The sequence below is a fragment of the Molothrus aeneus genome, chromosome 1 (genome assembly GCF_037042795.1).
Source record: "Molothrus aeneus isolate 106 chromosome 1, BPBGC_Maene_1.0, whole genome shotgun sequence".
In the NCBI taxonomy this organism is placed as follows: Eukaryota; Metazoa; Chordata; class Aves; order Passeriformes; family Icteridae; genus Molothrus; species Molothrus aeneus.
This window is the reverse complement of record NC_089646.1, coordinates 9,152,831-9,172,893: the sequence shown is the minus strand read 5'-3', so window position 1 is coordinate 9,172,893 and position 20,063 is coordinate 9,152,831. Positions and strand designations below refer to the sequence as shown.

Here is a 20,063-nt window from a genome sequence, read left to right as displayed (position 1 = left end):
GCTCACACCAGCACAGCACAGGCATTCCTCATCCCCCAAGTGCCCACAGCAGGAGAGGCATGAAATGGAGGGAACTGGGGGCATCTGGGGAAGGAAAACCTCAATATAGTGTAGGTGTGAGTGCAAGGAGAGCAGGAGAATGTGGAAGTGATAAATATGGAATAGGTTTGGCAGTGGAGAACATCCAGACAGTACAAACAGCTGTGGACAGTCATGTAGGTCAGTGAAAGAAACAAGGATTGCTGATGTGGAGAAGTGTAACTTCCAAAGAAAGAAACTAACAGGAAAAATACATAATCAATAATTCTCAGCAGTACTTGAACTGAGCCAACTAGTTATTATCTGGCAACTACACTAATAAGGTAATCAAAATAAACTTTTACCATCATAGCTACTCAAACAAAAATTATCACTAGAAGTCTTTAGGTCTCAACCCTGGAAAAGCTTTTAATTCTGTACAAACCTACAGCAGCATTCAAAGGCTACAGTCTCTCCATGATCTACTGGATCTGGCTAAACTAATTCAAGCAGATTGCATCATCCTGAAAGAGAGCAAGGACTCTTGTAGATGAATCATTTTGCTGCTTAAAGGCCCCATTTTAAATTCATTATTAATTCTGCACAAGTGCCAGTGATTTAATGATTATTTTACCTGATCACAGAGAGGTAGAATTCTAGAATAGTGAAGCTGAAAAGGTATGAAAAGCTGGAAGAAACAGACTGTCTACATGAGAAAGTATATTGGAACAATCTAGTGTAAACTTACCCTGACTGCTAAGTTTGTCCATTCTCTAATCTTTCCCTGCAAGTTCCATAAAATCCTGATATTTTGAGTAATTCAGAGGTTTACATTTCTGCCTTATCTAATTAGACACAATATTTATAAACAGGAATTAATATTTACCATGCAAAGCCTGTTTGTTACAGTTTAATACATAACAAAAATGTTTCTTTATAGTAGACAGTAAAAGCAAAATTACATCTTCTGCAGCTGTATTAATTTTCTGTTCTATGCAACTGCCTTTTATACATATTAATACATTATTTAAAAAACACATCATTTCTCCACCTCATCAATGCCAGTGGAAGCTTGGGCAAAGAAATTATTAAATTAAATAACATTATTTATTATAAATATTTACACACATGCATACAAGTGCACAATTTTAAAAATATCTTAACCAAAATCATGAAAGATTGTCTTGCTTTTGGTTAGCAAGATTTTACTACAAAATACTCAACTGCATTCTAGCAAAGACAGATTTCTTTGCATAAGGCAATCTCTTCTTTTGACTTGGCAAAGCTGAAATTGATTGCATGGCAGTGTCTTACCATCCAGCGTGGACTGCAGGGGTCCGATTCTCCCCATCCTCCTGACCCTCCACACGTGTCTGGCCGACGGCACATACAGCTGTGTGACCTCACAAATTAACAGGATTTCACAGTTAAACAGGACTAATTACACATTATAACTTACTGCTGCATACTAAATACACAGAGCTGTCACATGCAGGAGTGTCTCAATGCCTTAATTCACAGAATTCACAGAATCACTGGGTTGGAAAGACCTTAAAGATCACTGAGTCCAACCCAGCCCCAACACCTCAACTCAACCCTGGCACCCAGTGCCACATCCAGGCTTTTTTTAAACACATCCAGGGATGGTGACTCCACCTCCTCCCCAGGCAGACCATTCCAGAACTTTATCACCCTTTCTGTAAAAAACTTTTTCCTAATACCCAACCCTTGATGCAGCTTGAGACATCTTCATTTCTGCTGATCCCTCCTTACGCCTGTGCCTTACAGGAGAGCTGTACAATTCACAACAGTACAATGTGAATCCCCTGTATGTAAAAATACCACACAATGTTTCATTCAGTTCTGGTATTTAGGACACTAGAGAAGCCAACTTTGAATTTTGAGATATCAAATATTCCATTTATTTTGTACTGAACATGTGTCATGATTCCCAGGAATCTAGTCCACAGCAGGTATTAGCTTTTTCTTTTGCACACACATCACACTTTTTGAGACCAATGTGATTTTGTTCCAAAGCTCTTTAAAAAAAAAGTCAGTTCTAGGTGAGGTAAGTAGAGAAAATGCTGCTGAATTTTCTTTTATTTTGGAAGAGAATTTTCCCCACTGTAGAGCAATTATTTAATTTAGCATTTTTACTATGAGAAGATGCAACTAAGTGCTACCAGATTTCCCATTCTCCTCTGCTATAAATGCCAATGATTTACACTCTTGCACTGTAGGGCAAGTTCCCCTTTATGGATTGGAAATGTGCTTTAACATACAAGTTTCTTAACAGATGCAGGACTCCTACATTAGAGAAAAGCAACATGATTCCAGGTTTTAAACCATACAATCTGTGCAAAATCAACATCACCACCAATACTGTCAGAAATCAAACACCTGACCACTGAAAATTTGGCTCCTATTAGGTTTTGTGGAAAAAGATATGACTCTTACCTTATCTGCTTTAATGTTTTCTTGTTCTGAGAGCCAGTGATTTGGTGGACAGAAATTTCTCCTTGTATCCCTAGATTTCAACATTTTCACTAAGTTTGTGATGACCTAGGTGTCAGAAACACACATATTCAGTATACATCTAGCACTGCGAATGAAATCACATAATTCACAAAGCAAGAGCTTTTTTAAAAAAAATCAGCAATATATAAAATTGCCACTTATTTTCAACTCACAAAAACTTGCTGTTAGACTTAAATAGAATGAAATTAAATAATCATGGTTCACCTGCAAGACACCAAAAAACCTGATTTAATAAAGTCTCATTCCAAAATTCAGGAACCAGCACTACATAGGATTTAGCAGTACTGCACACCTGAAGTGCTGCATGCCAGTTCAAGGAAGCCCAAACAGATCATTATCAACATTAAATTACTTATTTAAAGAAAAAAACACCAAATCAAGTATACACACAATGTATATTAGGTATGCATACAATGTTCTTTTATCTTCCTGGCAAAATTGAGAGGCTGAGAAAAATTGTTTTCATGGCATCTTTGCAATTTTAGTGCTTCTCCTGGAAGGTTCCTCCAATCCAGAAAAAAAAAAAGTAGAGAAACCAAGCTAACAAATTCTCCACCTCAAGCAGAAATGCCATACTCAGCTGCATGCCTTCAGTCCAAAGCTGAATCAAGTTCACCCACCACTACATAAAGATAATTAAGTGGAATCAATACAATAGTAAATTACTAGGCTAAAAAGACATTATCACTGCTACAATGAACAGCCATCTGTTTGGCAACTTTAAAGTACAGCACTTGAGAAATGAGCAAGAAAAAAGTGTACACAGAGTTTTCCACAGAAATAATCTTGCTAAAAGACAGTCATAATAGACAGGTGTCAACAGTAACAAAGTTCAATGGGCCTTCTAAAGGATTCTGGGTCTAGAAGCTACACAAAAGAGCTTTTAACATCCAGTTTTTAAGGTAAATGTCTTTATTCAAGACAGAACAAAGAATGCTATTAAGTGAACTATCTGATTGCATGGGAATTTTCATCACCTTTCCCTTACAAAATGCAGTGCAGGTTACACAAATCACTGAAGCTCTATGGTCCCATTACCACTGTAAGCAAGGCAAACGTTTTTAAAAATGAAAATAAAATCAGAAAAGACTATCCACATGAAGGGCATGAAAATACAGTATTCTACAAGCAGCTAAAGAAACCTTAAAGGAAGCTGAATCAGATTAAGTGAAATTGGAGTTTCTCCTGCAGAATGCATTGGTACTGAGAACACTAACCCAGCTGCCACCCCAACTCAGCATTACTTTGTAAAAATTTTCCTAAGTAAGCATTCCCTGGAAAGGAAAGATGTACTACAATAAAAAAAAATATTAAAAGAGGGATTTCTTCCCAATAAAGTGTTCAGTGCAAGCAACATTTAAAACTAAAATTCAGCAAAATTAGAAACTTGATTTCACAGGATTAACTCAAGACAGTGAAATAAATCTTTTGTTTAACAAAATCCATTTTCATATACTCATAACTTAAAGATTCTCTATGGAATCTGTAACAGTTGACTACACTATCATCCTACCAAGCCAAAAATGGGGGATTCTGTTAAATGAAGACATTTGCACACGTAAATGTTACCAAAGACCTCCAATCTGTTAGCAAACATGCACATCATTGTCAGCAGCCTCTCTGTTTCCAGACTTACCATTACCTTGCAGAAATAAAGCCTGTATTTGCATGTATGAATGTGTGTGTATATATATATATATATATATATATATAATTTCATTCACTTCATATATACACATATGTATTTCACTAGACACCAGAGGCATGGAAAATACGCAAAAGAAGTGAGGAGTTAAAAGAAAAAAGAGAAATTAAAAGCACAGATGATAAGGAAGCAATGTGTTTTTTTCCACCAGCAGCTTGCAAAAGCTTTAGCAAAGATAAATCCCATATATTTGATAGATATATTTGACACAGTGCAAAAGAAAGAAAAAGCAGTTTCTACTTGAATTTTTAATTACCTACTTTAGCTTTGTTTTAATGATTTGGAAGAAGGTACTGCTGCCTGCTTACTGGCAGGAAGCAATTTTTTGAAGCTGCTGTCAGGAAAGACTCAGAGCTATACACAGGAGTCTTCTTGGTGACATTAACTTTAGCCATGCTCAATTTTTATCTGTAACAACAAACATGCTTCTGAAGAAGCAGACAAGGGAAGCTTTGCTATTATCTTCTTTTTGGGGTAGAACTGGAGCCTTCCAGATACCCTCAAGATTTGTATTTCCAGTTCAGCTGATGGAAGACAACTCTGGCTCCTGAACATAGTAAGACTACACCCAGTTTTGACAGTTCCACTACAAGTTTAATTTCAGACTGCCAGAGTGGGACAAAGTAACTCAGAACTTTACAGCTCTCTGAACTGCAAAATATGATCAAATTCACCTGAAATCCACCAACTTACACAAAGATTGATTAAGTATATCAAACTAAAGCAAACAAAAAGAAGGAGGCATGATACAAACTGCATGCATAAAAATACCCCTGGTCTGACATCTTTCTCAGAAAAAAACCACATATTGGGGGTTTCATTAGTGACTTTTAAATCAAAAGTTTATTTAGCAATTTAAAGACAAGTAATTAAATTACATTGTGCAAACATATATTAGATCAATCTGTGCAAATTACAGATTCAGTGGTGCATTAGGACTGTATTCAATGCAATCAAAACATTATCAGTTACTCTCACTGCTGTTAATGCTTATGCTCATAAGTGAAATGTGTTGTAAAATCAGGCAGAATAGGCTGGATAGAGGCTACCTTAGACTTGTAGAATGAATAAGCATTCCTTAATTAGCCCATCAGGTTAAGTGCAAGCCTTAATGGGCCTTTCCTAAAGTCTAGCATGACATCCTTCTCCAAACATGGCCAAGAAGAAAGTTCCATTAGCAATATTAATACAAGCTTAGTTGATCATTTTCATTCAATTAACTTCTTTCAATTAAATAGATAGCTTGACAAAAGCAGTGATAAAAGACCTGAAGGGACAGCTGATGACTCGAACTGAACATTAGTGTGCGAGAGGTCGCCAGTATTAAACAGACTGTAAATCTAGCATTCAATTTGGAAAATGCATTTCTTCTGCTCCCACTTCTTTAATGAGCAATTTTAGCTGACTAGATGTGTTTGCTGCAGAATTTTCATGACAAGTCAAGCACTCCTTTTTTTTCAGCAACAGTTATATCAGAGGTTTTTTTTCTGCCAACGTTTTCAGCTTCTCTTAACTCATGTCTTAGCTAGGATGCCATGGATTAAACCAGCAGAAAAACACTGGTAGATATCCAGAAAGAACATACATTAAATTCACATTTGCTAAGGCAGATTCACCTTCCCTTTAGTATTCCAGCAAACTCAAAATGAGGAATACCAACAGGTTTTAGGAGAATACCGAAAAAAACCACTACAGCATGGTACCAGTATAGTGAAGTCCCTAATACAGAAGTACCTGATAATCATTAGATTTTGTTAGAATTTCACACCTATACAAAGTTATGACAACAAGCTTAAGCACCTTGGTTAATGGGAGTCCAAGTTAAACCCCATATTTTACACAGTAACTGTTTTATCAACAAGACAAGCAATAAGAAAATTAAGAGTTGACAGAAGGGAAAAAAAATTTATTATAGTTATCAGAATTAAATGACTTGAAGTTTAGCATATATGCCAAACAGCAATCTTCCCAAGTCCATATTCCTTGCTGCAACAGCAATAAAATTAGACAAAAAAAAATCTAATTTAATATCTTCAGCAGAATCATGAAAATTTTATTCAGCTACATTCTGAAAATTGCCACCATTTACCTTGAATAACTGAATCCACCTTTTCTGTTCTGTCTGTATACACTGCTGCATTTCTGTGTTTTTTGTTACTCCAACACTTCGAAATGCTGCAATATATTCCTCACGAACCTCTGGCTTGGTTTCTGGGTAAGCCAACTTGATGATTCCTAGACACGCATCGCGAAGGCAGCGGGAGAGTATTACAAGCTCTTCTAGTGTAAAAGGCATCATTGATGATTGTCTTTGACCTACAACTACATGAAACACAAGCTTAAGTTTCCTTAAATTACTTTTTAAAACCCTAATTATTTAATTCAACTTTAATACTCACACATATAATCTAAATGTAGAGAAAAGAAACATCACCCAGAAAGAGAATGAGTAAACATTTAGAAAGGAGATCAAATCCTGGGATTATGTGTAGTCATAATTATTTTAATTACAGTTATCTCCTTGATCTCTTTTGTGATTTCTGCTATGTTAAATTTATACATTAAACTACACGTTCAGTCCAGAAGAAGTTCACTCTCTTCACTAACTCATTAAAAATTATAATGATTAAAAACTTCCATATCAGACCCTGTGTAAAGCTAGGGTTCCCAAGACGCAGACCATTAATTTTTCTCTCTTTTTTCTAAGTGCAATCACCATAAAAGAGCCAGCTGACAGCTGAGTGCTCAGGGGACCATCAGCAAGGCAGGCCAGAAGATCCTTCCTCCCAGATGTCAGGAAATCATTGCCCAGGGAGCCCCCAAGCCTCACACAAAAACATTTTACAAAGCACTGCTATTTAGCATGTTCGAAACTCACCTTCTATTGGGTCACCAAAGAATTCATTATCATGAATAGAAATGAGTGAGTGACTAAACAAAGAACTGAAAAGGTAGAAGAGAGGGATAATTCGGCTGGAGTCCTCTAAAGACATTGGAGAGCCTCTTGAAATCACTTGAAGGAGTGGCACCATAGACCTTAAAATACAAAATGCAGTGTAAAAGAGAGGGTTAATAAAATACTCTATGACAGTACTACCGTCAGCATTCTAGTAAAAGAATGTGGTAGTGGCTCCAACAGCAATATAACAATGGTGTTTTCAGTTAAATCATTATTGTTTTCAATGCCTGGAAAATAAGGTTACTCCTCAGAAGTTCTTGTCACTTGTACCTCAGTGTCTGCATGACAAATTAACTAATACAGACTGCAGATACTTTGGAGTCACAAAGCAAAGAGAAAAATTCTCTGCATGTCAGCACTGAACACATCTGTAGGTCAAGTGCCTCAGCTCGCAGGAAAGTGCTTCTGCCACCATCTACTTCTGGACTAGTCAGAGCATGTGAGATAAAACTCACACACTTGGGATGAACCACCTGGAGTTCAGTGTTTGTTACACTGATGGTTGCAAGCACTCCAAGAACTACAAATTATTCAAACCATTTTAAATAAGAATTTTTTTTATTCTGTCCAATTTCCAAGATTTTGCTCAGTTTTATGAAATCACAGGAGGTAAGTAATCATACCTCTGTCTCATTTCTTTTCCAGTAGATATTCTATTTTAACAAAGAATGCTCCAGAAATGGTACAATACATACCCTGTAATCATCCGTGTAGTCATTGAAGATATCAAATACCAAAGATGCCTCAGGAATCTGGCATTAAAGGCTAAACTATAAAGAAGCCTGCAAGAAGAAGTTAAATTAATGGGTCTTCCAAAATACTCAAAACTCACAAGACACAATGTTTCTGTAAGAACTTTCCAGTCAAGCATTTCTCAGAAATTAATAATTTAAATTTACTTTTTCCACATGAAAGGTCTTATTCTGATCAAATATGGTAAAAGCCCCAAAACCTGACAATCAAGTATATAAAACCTTATACCAAAAATAACAGCTTTCATTATCTCAGCAACAAACTCTACAATATAAATAACAGTTTTCATTATTTCAGCAACAAACCCTACCATATAAACAACAGTTTTCATTATTTCAGCAACAAACCCTACCATATAAACAACAGTTTTCATTATTTCAGCAACAAACCCTACAATATAAACCCACATTTCCAGTCTTTTGCTGAATTCAACATATATTAATAAAAATAACGTAACACTGAATTAATGATCTGGGACCTTTTAAATTCTAATATAGAAAGTTACACCAAACTAGTTAATAGGTCACTTCTGTGGTTCTTCTGACAGTAACAAACATAGCCATTTTTTGCAGAAGGTAGATTAAAATACTTAATTTATGTCAGAACTATAGCAACTTTACTGATATACTCAGCTTGGCAGAGAGAAATAGAACATCAATGGAACAATGTCAGAACTGCTACATGTGCACTAACCCATCTGCAAACTGGAAATTGTTTATTGTTGGAAAATTTCTTACTGGTTTGTAAAAGTAAATGTGTAATTTCACAAGCCAGTTATATACAGGACTGACTTTAACCTCATTACTGCAGACATGATTACACTATCAAAAACTTTTTATAGAAAAGAGAAATAAAAAGCTTCCTGAAACTAAAAAGTCATCCCTAGCATATCTTCTTTCCCTTGTAGGAAACAGCAAATGAGACAAAATAATTTGAAACAATGTCTTCTAAGAACCAAATTGAATTTCACTGACTAAACAGTCATTTTTTCAGGTATCAAAGAACAATATTCAGTTAATTTTTCTAGATGCTACTTTCCTAGGTCTCCTAATTCCTATTAGGGAGTAAGTAAAACAAATACTGGGATCGACATCTCTCAGTGGCCAATAGTTTTGCAACATCAAAATTCCCTGTGACCAGGCATACAAGAGATGGGAGGCTGGGAAATAGGAGCAGGCAGGGGAGATTACCTGCTGCTAGAAAACAAAGTATGCATCATGGACCACGTGGAAATTCAAGTTTGCCAGATGGCAAAAGGAAAAGAAGCACACATTTCATTAGAGAAAAAAAGTAAAATATCATTAAAGGTTTTAAAACACTGGAGAATAGTTTAACTCCCACCCAAGAACACCAAGACACCCTCTCACAAACACCCCTGGCTCCTGGCTGGCTGCTCCTCCTGCTGCCTTCCCACAAGCACAGCCTCAGTCCTGAGCCCAGAGCTGGTCCCTTCCTCGGGCTCCCAGCTCACCTGCACCCCCCAGACCCAGCTGCACTGACAGCATCTGGGCTGGGATACAGCAGCAGGGGCAGGCACAACTCCTCACTGAGCACCAAGGATCCTTTCACAGTTTCAGGGAGCTCTGGAAATAGACTAGGGCCATGCAGGAAAGTGGGAAATGAAACAAGCAGCCTTGAGTTTGCAGTGTGCCTCTTTGAATTTTAAATGCATAGATCATTACATTTAAAAAGAGTTGGGAGCTTCACTTATTTCAAAGAAATTGCACATTGGGAACATTACCAAGTCCAAGTCAAATCTGAAGCAACTGCAGCTAATGCCAGTTTAAGATATGCTTTGCTGTTACATTAAATTCTTCTTTAACTATGTGAGTTTTTTGAAAAAATTCAACCTGAATTTGATACATGAGAATTCTATTCCCTTCTAAAGTCACATTATTTTGACATTTGGCGAAAATTATGGATTAACATGTAAGGATAGCCTTATCATACCTAGCTAATTTAAAATAAGGATTTGTATTTTAATGTTTAAATATCTGTATGATAGCTCAGATGTCTTGGTTTCTGAAATGAGAAACTTCCTCAGTGACCTTCAGTTTTCAGCCTCGTAGTTAAAATGAAAAGTAATTTGGCACCTTGCCTTCAGGTCTCATGCAGCTTCCAAGCAAAAACTTGTTAATTTCTCAATCATCCCTGGAAATTATGTAACAGTTTGAGCAGAAATGAACAAACATTATGGACAATGAACCTATCATAATGTAATTCATTTTTTCATTCTAGCAATATTCAGCAGTAATGAAGGGGAAAAAAGGACAAACCTTAAGAGCTAATAATAATAACCTTTGCCTAAGTTTTAGCCATTTTTATTCCATATCCGTGATTCAGGCAGTCAATTGTAGCAACTGCTCTGTTTCATGGCTCAGATCCAGAAATGCTGAATTAATTCAACTTTCACATTTCCCTTTCCTGAAAATCTGGTTAAGTACAAAAATGCACATTAGGTAGAAGATGGCACCAACAGCCTGTTTCATTAATATGAAATAACTGTAACTATGAAGCCAATGAATTCATCTGTTCTAAAGCTTCCATTCTAAAGTTTCTGTGCTGTGACCAGAAAACAAACACAGAACTGGAAACTGAACAGAGAATAGTGAATTGGGCCGTGTGTTAAAAGAGATTTGCATTACTAGATTCACCTGAAATTTAATCCATTGCAAAAGTAAAGATGGCAGAAAAAAACAGCTACCTTCCCACTCCAAGTACAGAAACTGGCTTTCAAAGTTGAAAATGACAACTGTATTAAAAAATACAAAAAAGAAACCCACCACAAAATGCAAGGATGACTTTGGAAAGCTATACAAAATTGGCTCTAATAAAGTTCCAAAATTTTTGATTTCACACTGACAAAAAAAAAGCACTGTGAAAAGCAAAAAACAACTAAGTAAAAAAAAAAAAAAAAAAAAAAAACCCAAAAACTTGGAGAATCAAAATAGGTCAAAATCTACCTTATTTGATCTTTTTTCTTGGCAGACAAAAGATGTTCATCTGTTTATAAACAGCCTTTCCAGGTAGAGCTACATTAAAATGACAGTGCAAAAATTCCTGATAAACTGCAAAAGAGTACAGGGATAGTTCATACATCCTGAGGAAAAAGCCTTATAAATCCACAAAGTTTAGAGATCAGCTTATATAAATATATATCTATCTGGTTTTGAGTGACAAAATAGTCTTGACCTCGTCTTCCTTTAAAGAAAAAAAACAGAAAAAGAACTAGAAATAAAAAATATTACAGGCATTTTGATTTTTATGTAAACTTCTGTAAAATCTAACTCAGGGATTTCATCTTCAATATTTGCACTATTCTAAAAAAAGACAAAGCAGTTAAAGTTTAAATTCCTCATATCTGGAGGTTTTGCATTTTCTTGAAAATGTCACTGAATGCCACCAACTTCTTTATTATGAGTTCATTATACATGTTTTATGTAATGGATTAATTAATAGATTTTCTGTAAAGTCCAATATTAAGATTTAGCACAGCTGTTTGGAAGAAAGAAACATTTCTCTGCTACCAGAAAGGATAAACTTTTTTCAAGGGCAAAAAACACACACTGCCTCAACCTCAGGCTGTGATAGAGTTAAATTCACTTCAGTGATTCCTGTTAAGTATCAATTTTAATCATACCAAATTAAATTATCTGTTCCCAAAAGTAAGTACATAACGATCATTTATTTAGAACCTTGTTTCTCTCTCTAGGTATCTAATTGTCCACAAAGGCCACATGATTTATGTCTACTTGCCAGATTAGCATTTTGGGCACCTCTGGTTTAAAAAAAGTGTCAAATTCCTCCCGTGCAATGGGACAGATTAAATGACCCATTAAGCTTAATTTAGCTGAGGCACCACTACAAGTTAATTAGTTAAAGGCAAGATTTTCAGCCTAGGTCATAAATTGGGCTCAGTTTCCCACTGAGACCATTTAAGTTAATGAAGAGAATACAGCAGAATGAGAGGAGCTCATACAGCCTGCGACAGGTCACTGCTGCTGGGGCAGCAGATTCTGTCACTGCTGAACTGAGAGGTGTCACAGGTATGAGACAGCAGCACAGCCATTGCTAAATGAACTGTCCTGATCTTTAGGCTGCTTTATGCTTCTACCTCTGTTTGCATTGGACCACGAACATAAAGCTTAAAAAGGGAAGATTAAAACTGCATATGCAATGATGTTGGCTTTAAGAAAAACACAGCAGTGTCAAAACACTGCCTAAAGATGACCCCAGCAGCCTGGATAAAGCCTGAGTATCTCAGCACACATCTGAACACAGGCTGCTCACATCTCAGCAGAGAAATGCTGAACCACAGGCTGAGCTGAGCAGTTTCAGGAATTAGGTAGCAGTGAGGAGCAGGGACTGTGCAGCTGTTACAAGGCAGTGAACTGGGGGCACTGCTCAGGCACTGACAGCGACTGACATCCCAGCACAGCTTCCACCACCATTTAACACCCAGCTGGAATAAAGCTGAAGTCTAAGGTATTAAATTACACCCCAAAATATCTTACAGAAACACAGCTTAATTATTTAAAGCATTGGTTTGATGAAAAAGTCTTGCAAGTCTCTCCAGAAGAACTACAGTCCAAGAAACAAGTTCTCTCTTTTTTTTTTTTAGTAACTGTTTTCAATAATATGTATCAACTTCATCATGAAAAGATTAAAGCCTCATCCTTTTTGAATACAAGCAGAACTCTTAATGGCTCCTTTAAAATCAGGATTTTATTTTACACTTCTAATCCGGGTTACTGAACACAGGCTACAGGTTTTTTTGTATTTTATGTTTTTTACAGGTTTTTCTTGTATTGTGACTTTCTTCTTTAATTTGGCTTGATTGCATATTTCCAGAATTATTTCAGAGTTCATCAAAATTCCTAATAACTAACCCAAAGCAATGTGGTTTTTTTCAGTTATCCACCTCTGAAAATATAGATCTCTAAACAGATCTACATCTATAGATCTAGATCTCTGTCTAGAACATCAGAAAATAACTTCAGAGGCTTGTTCCTTTCAAAACTACATTATACTTGTGGGCATCTTGTTTTGGTCTTGGTCTCTGTTACAAAATCAAGGAAAATACTGAGTGGATTCAGCAACACCAGTGTTCCTAACATCACACAGTATCACCATCATCAGTCAAATTATAAAAGTACCAAGAAGCCTCAAGGAAAAAAAAGCATTCAGCTCTAACAGAGTGATAGAAGTGTATATTCTGAAATTCTCATCTTTGTCCAAGAAGGAAAAAAAACTCAGTACTAATAAAACAATACTGAGATATTTTTCATTTGCTCCCTTCTAAATCCTGTGTTGATCTTAGCTCAATTTTCTTGTTATTGAAAGATTATTTTCAATTATTACTGTATTTATCATCCCATTTTTCAGATTTGAAGCTTCTGTTTTTATCATTACTTTATATCACAGATATGCTATTAAATAAACTAAGTCTTTTTAACAACTCCTATTTTAAACCCAGTATGATTTCAAACAAGAAATAAAAGAGCACTATTAGGCTCTTAGAATATATTAAAAATAATTCAAGATAAATTATTTTTGCTTAACTATTTCTACATGGTTTTATTAAGTAGGTATACTTCACTCTGGATATGAAGTAAAAGTTTCAAAGCAAGTGCAGCATCTTCCAAAAGACTATCATTAAATTTGATAAAATTATTTGGGCATTAAAAAAATCACCAGACAAAAATAGTGAAACTTAATGACAAAATGTCTTTTAATTATCTTTTTAAATTCCACAAATAAGCGTCATCTGTCCTTCAAAAAACACTCAAAAATTATGTTTAGAATAGCTACTTGGTAACCTAGGCCATGCCTAAAATGCACTGAGAATAGGACAAAAGACTGACAGCTGCTGAAATGATGATCCCTGGCAAACTCAGCACCTACAGCTGACTTCTAAGTCAGAACTAGTAATTAAATGTCTACTTTAATTTACCAAATATCTGTGCAAATTAAGTTCATTTGACCACAGAAGTAATTGCACTCGTATCACTGACAGAAATCTTAGTATCTACTACTCATTTCTAAAATTCAGCTATTCAAGAGTCACAATCTGTTAATTATTTTCTACTAGAAGATGCTGAGTAGAACTTTCATAACTCCTGAATTTATCCAATGTGTAAATAGCTTGTTATCACAAATAATTGCAAAGACCCAACAGAGCTTTTCAGAGGAAATAGATGCCATACTCCTACAATTAAAGCTGGGTGACTTCTTTATTCATTAAACACCCTTTTCCACACAGTTCACCAGCAAGCCTCCAGCCAAAGCAGTGATGCATTTAAGCTCAGTAATTACTATCCAAGGCAATGTACTACTTACAACAATAAAGCTGGCACACTAATTCAACTGCTGCTATGATCTTCAGGTCTCACATCCTGCTCTAATGCAATTAGTCTACAAAGAACTAATTACCCTAATCGAGCAATCACAGTTTCACTGACATCTTACTTCCTCTAGCAGCTATAAACACCATTGGGCTAAGATAGCACCTAATTAGTTTTCTGTATCACTGTTTACAATGCAGTTTGAATTATGTTTACAACATTCCCTGAATACTTACTTTACTACCAGCAACTACACAGGTACTCCAAACTACTTGCACAAGAACAGTGTTAATACTTACGGGTCTCACTCTGGCAATAAAAAGGTCAAAAATCTTCTCCCATTGTTCTGACATTTGTGGTTTGCAAACTTTGTAAAAGAATACTGCACAAATGAACATGTCCTTTATTTTCATCTCAGGTGCCAAGCCCTCCCCAAAAAACAGCAATTTTCCATAGTTAGCAATTATTTTAATATGCAGCAAGAGATTTTGGCATATACTAAAGAAGGGTGTGAATGAGTTGGTTTCAGTCCTCAGCTAGCCAGACAGACTGGGGAATTCAGAGCACGGAATGCTTTAAAAACAAGGTAGTCCAATTTCTCCTAGAATGACACTCAACACTGCCTCTGAGCAAGGGAAGAGATAAAATGCTTACAAGAATCCTGAGAGGGCATAGTGACCAGCAAGGAAAGTAAGAAACAAAGAATCCACTCTTTGGTTTGTCCAGAATTACTGTTTAAATTCTGAAATTCTAATTTACTTTGGCTAGTTGTAAAAGAGAACACAAAGAACTCCACAAGGAATTTAAAACAAAGAAAATTTTAGATGTACTACAGCTCAAGATGACTATGATTTCTACTTGCCTGACTTTTGGCACCATCATTCGGTGTTGTACCATTAGTGTGTGGCAAATTGATGCCATCAGGGTAAAGACCTCTTCACTGGCTGAATCTCTCCAAACCATGTTCAGCAGAGTGTTTGTCTGTTGCTTTGTGTCCAGTTTCTTGAGGCACTCCTCAGTTATGTATTGAACAGATATTCTGCCATCACCCTACAAACACACCACAGGAAAGTTTACTTTTAATTTTTTTTAATGATATCCCCATTTCTATTAAAAAATACTTCCAAATTTAACTAGAATGAAGTTTTTTTGTACAATAAATAAAACAGAAGCATGTATGTATATCCAAGTCTTAAACATACCAGATCCAAGAGCCAACTTAAAGCCCCAGGCAGGTAAGTGTTGAGCTTTGGTACCCATCCTTCACTGAGGCCAGTGGAAATACTGCCTTTATTGTAAGTATGTTCTGCAACACTTACATACCATTAGGCAAAATCTTTTACTGGCATGAAACATGTGAATAATCATCTCCTCTCCACTGACATCAGTCAGCATTGGACATGAAACCTAGAAATGGATGTTGACTCTAAATTCCTTCATAAAGAGTATTTTCACATTCACAATTCTTGGGTTAACAAATGACAGCAAAGTTCAGGGTGGTCAGTACATGTCTGGTATCAGCAGTGTGTGAAGAGGAATGCAGTGTGTGAAGAGGAATTTCTCTTCTGAGTCCACCTTAACCTTTTCCTAATTTCCTATCTTTATCCCGCACCCAAGTGAGCAAAGCTGTCAGGCTCATTGAAGGACACAAATGAACCAGTTACAAATTTTTAAGAGGGGCTGCCCACCCACTCACCTTTTTTTTTTTTTGGTAAGACAGGCATGCATGAAAATACAGAATACATACACAAAAAATCACAGGAGAAACACACAAAAAACATATTGCAATAAAGAGTATTATTTAGATAAAGCCTTCTCAGAGCAGATTTTTTTTCTTATTTTTGAATTAGTGTAAGTTATATGTGAACAGAAATTACTGCTCTGTTTTTACCTAATGACCTCTTAAGCATCACTGATCTCTAAGGCACAAGTAGAATCTGCCAATATTTACATTGCACACAGTGTGTGCCTGGCAAAGAAAGTATTTTATTCACACTACACTGGTAAAGATTTTGGTGTGACGGTAACATGCAGCATCTAAAAACACTCAAGTAAAATGCTGCAAGCACTCCCTGGCTCTTCCTAATTTTTTTAATGGACTTTAAATATGGTGAAATTGCTCAAATTCTAGAAGGAAAGCATGCACACCATGTCCTTTGAATGGCTGTGTCTTCTGAAGATTACATAAAGGCCAGTAAGAAATTGCTGAATTTACATCTGTCCAACTTGGGTTAGTCAAAGTCTTGATATGAGTACTAAGAGGCTCAAGTCAGCACAGATTTATTGTAAGTTTAAACTATAGTGAAGAAGTTCTATGTATAAGTGTCTCTATATATTATTACAGAAAGCAGGTGTTGGTTTCCCTTTGAAGGCTTTTGAGTTAGTGGGTATACACTGACCTATTCTACAGCATAAAAAATGTAGTTATTTCCATGAGAAAAAAAAATAAAAAGGCTAAGTTGGAATATCAGTGTATTTCATGATATCTCAACTTCATTGTGGACCTACAGAATACAGGGAGTAAGAAAATCTCTGTAAAACACAAATGTAAAAAGGCAATTTTAAGCCATTTTTTAAATAAAAGCTTTGTACTTTCACAGACATGCTATCTGTAGTTTTGGATCTATTATTATAGTAACGAGTTTGCCTTAATATTAACAATCAGTTCCACTTGCTTGTAGGGAACAGACATCAGTTTTTAAGAAGCAAACAGGCTCGTACACCTATAGAAAAATACTGGACTTAGAGTGATCATGTTTTTGCCTGTCTCTGCTGCTGCTGTAGCACAAACCCATCCACAGGAATTCTGCACTGCTTACTGGTGTAGCTGTCATTTTACTGATCTCTTCATCCTCATCTTCAGAATCACTGTTTGCATCTTGACAATCTGTACCAGCAGCAGACACAGGCAGCTGAGAGAGAAAAGTCTGGAGTACCCTCAAATACACAAGAAGTCCTTCCTCTGAAAGGGATCCTACAGCACATACAAAGAAACAAAAGATCATCAGTGAGATCACAATGTGCTATAAAAAATATTTTACCAGAAATACCTGACCAAAACAAGTTATGCCAAATCTTATCAAATTAGTGCATTTTTATAATGAAAAGGGTTAGAACAGGTAACAGAACAGATCTCTCCAACACTTTTATCCATAAACTGTCCTTTTTACTTGGCAATGAGCCATGCTGAGGAAATATATAACAGAATAACTCCAACATGAAAAAACCAATGAATCATCTACTCAGCTTGCTCACCCAAATATGTTTCTCCAACTGTTAACACAAAGTAGAAAAGCCATGGGGCTTGATCATTTCTTCTTGAACATCCACTTTCTGCTAATAATAGTGCATTCAGAAAGAGTTCATAAGGGAAAATGGTCTGCACATCAGCAAGCGCTGGAATGATGAAATGGAATATCTGATCTGTAAAAGGTGCTGCCAGAAACTCCTCTGTGAAGGCTGCAAAAATCTGCTGCCTGAAAGGAAGAAAAATTGTTGCTATAGAAAATACAAACAAAATTTCCCACAACTATACCAATAGAATAATAGATCATCTTGCAAGTATGAACACATCCATCAAGAGGACTGCAAAGATGTGCTCCATTAATTCTATCCCAGTACATCAGATTTCTCAAAAATTAACTTCTTACACTAAACCCTCTTCCTAATGATCTTACATGCAATTTTATCCTTTAAACTTTTCATGAACTGGAAGAAAACTATTTGGTAATTAAATACATTTTTATAATATTGAAGAAAAAAATACATTTAAAAAATGCCTTTTACACAAAATCTTATTGTAACAAAAAACCCTACTGCATGTGATACAACCTGAATTTATGTTCTCTCTGTCTACACAACTGACTCTTTCTGCTTGTAAGCTGCCTTAGTAATTTCTCTCCATAAACCTCAGCTCATCTGTCACAAAGTTCTTTTGAACTCTGAAATTCTTTTCATCTACCCTTAGCTGCATCTCTGCTCTCATCTAAATTTTCCACACCCTCATTCCTGTCTGCTGATACCTGCTATTCTCTGTGCTCTGTTTATTGCAGCATTTAGCATTTTATTGCCTTTTTCTTAAAAACACCTGAAACTACATTGTCTCAGTGATGTACAGCGTTACCAAAAATCATTACTGTACAAAGAAATCAACAAACTGCACTGAAAGAATGGCTGGACACTAGACAACAACAAACTGCACATGTGATATAGCAAATGAGTACAGAAATGTTTGATATCATCTTTATTTACCTTGCACCTTCTGGACAGGAGCTATATGTAAAGTGCAATGGCTTCAGAACATTCTCCAGAAGTATTTTTGCAATAGGGACACGAGAAACATCAGAATACTCAATACTCGAGGGAAGCTTATTGTTAATTAACAAATAAAGCGACTTGTAGTAGCCTGCAAGTAAAAAAAACATCACTTATAACACAGCATTGTTTTTTCTTCTTTTCCATATAAAACAATACAAATGAAGTTGAAAAACACTTTCTAATTCATTACATGAAGCTTGACTTAGGAAGACATTTTACAATAGTCCAAGTCACATTCACATAATTAAAAAGCTGTATCAGCAATCTCTCTGGAAACATCACATTATAAAATCATTCATAGATAACCATATTCAGAATCAGTTTGATTTTGAAAGATCAATCAGCTCTTAGTGATGAAGTGAATACTTTGATTTTTAAAATAATGATTTATGACAAGGATGTTCTCTTCTCCTTTGAGTGACTCTAGTCGTGTTGTCCTTTCACTCTTCCAGAAATGAAGAATTTTCTACTCTATTCCAAAACATGACTGCACCACACAGGCAAGAGGCCTGCTGGCAGAATGTCCCAATGCTGTGACCACCTTGCCTCAGCAGACTGAAGAATACAATCACTATTTCCAGAGCAGGGCTCTCTCAGACAGTAATAAAATGCATTATCACCCATGCCATAAAGACATGTATAGAGAGTAATTTATTTCTGTCTCACTGAAGTACAAATGGAACCACGTGATTTCATTCTTCTTAAACCAACTTCCTTCATGCTCAATGAACTCCCAAACTAAGACACAAGGTCCACAATTACAGGAACACTGTAAATGCATAAACACTGTCACATCACTGAGAGTCCACTCTAAGAACCCTTCTCAGGGACCACCTAACTTGTCATAGTGGAAGTCCCCATAAAGCAATGACTTAGCAATGCTGACCAGACACACATGGAAGACAAATTCCATCCAAAACCTACACTAATGAAAACTGGTAACAGATTCTTTACAAGTTCAGCATCAAAACTCATCAGGAGACAGAACATTTGCAGTTGCACAAAACCACTTCTTCATGTTTTCATTATAAGTAATCAGAAAGCTAAATTTAGGAAAAAATTATGATTCTATAATCTCAAACTTTCATATATCAGTTGTGAGGACAGAATATTATACTAAAAGAATAAATGCATGCATATTTACTATATAAAAACCAATGTGGCAAACATACAGTTTTTGTTAAGCCAAGGCAAATAAAATAAATGTGCTACTTTAAGAGTAATTTTTTTCTTCATAGTGACTTCAAGATACAGTCCTTAGTAACAGGATTAGGTAGTCAAGTCCACTGAATGTACTGTAAATATTACATAAAAATATTCCAATAACCAATGATTGGAAGATGGTTTTTCTGCATTTTACACCAAAGAGGCTGGATCCAAGAGATTTATTTCACAATGTTTTTGTCTTTCCTCACAATCCACAAGTTAT

General features: G+C 35.9%; 1 protein-coding gene across 1 annotated transcript in view; it reads right to left on the bottom strand.

Annotated features, from left to right (window-relative positions):
• The window catches only part of UBE3C (ubiquitin protein ligase E3C), a 73,590-nt gene that overhangs the window by 35,490 nt on the left and 18,037 nt on the right, over window positions 1-20,063 (bottom strand). Inside the window, exons 7-15 of the mRNA XM_066551150.1 lie at window positions 18,569-18,722; window positions 17,573-17,793; window positions 17,137-17,291; window positions 15,180-15,367; window positions 7,916-8,002; window positions 7,140-7,297; window positions 6,351-6,583; window positions 2,476-2,580; window positions 1,333-1,420 (exon numbers count right to left, since the gene is read on the bottom strand). Of these exons, the coding sequence (XP_066407247.1) occupies window positions 1,333-1,420; window positions 2,476-2,580; window positions 6,351-6,583; window positions 7,140-7,297; window positions 7,916-8,002; window positions 15,180-15,367; window positions 17,137-17,291; window positions 17,573-17,793; window positions 18,569-18,722 (1,389 nt within the window). The remainder of the gene's footprint in view (window positions 1-1,332; window positions 1,421-2,475; window positions 2,581-6,350; window positions 6,584-7,139; window positions 7,298-7,915; window positions 8,003-15,179; window positions 15,368-17,136; window positions 17,292-17,572; window positions 17,794-18,568; window positions 18,723-20,063) is intronic.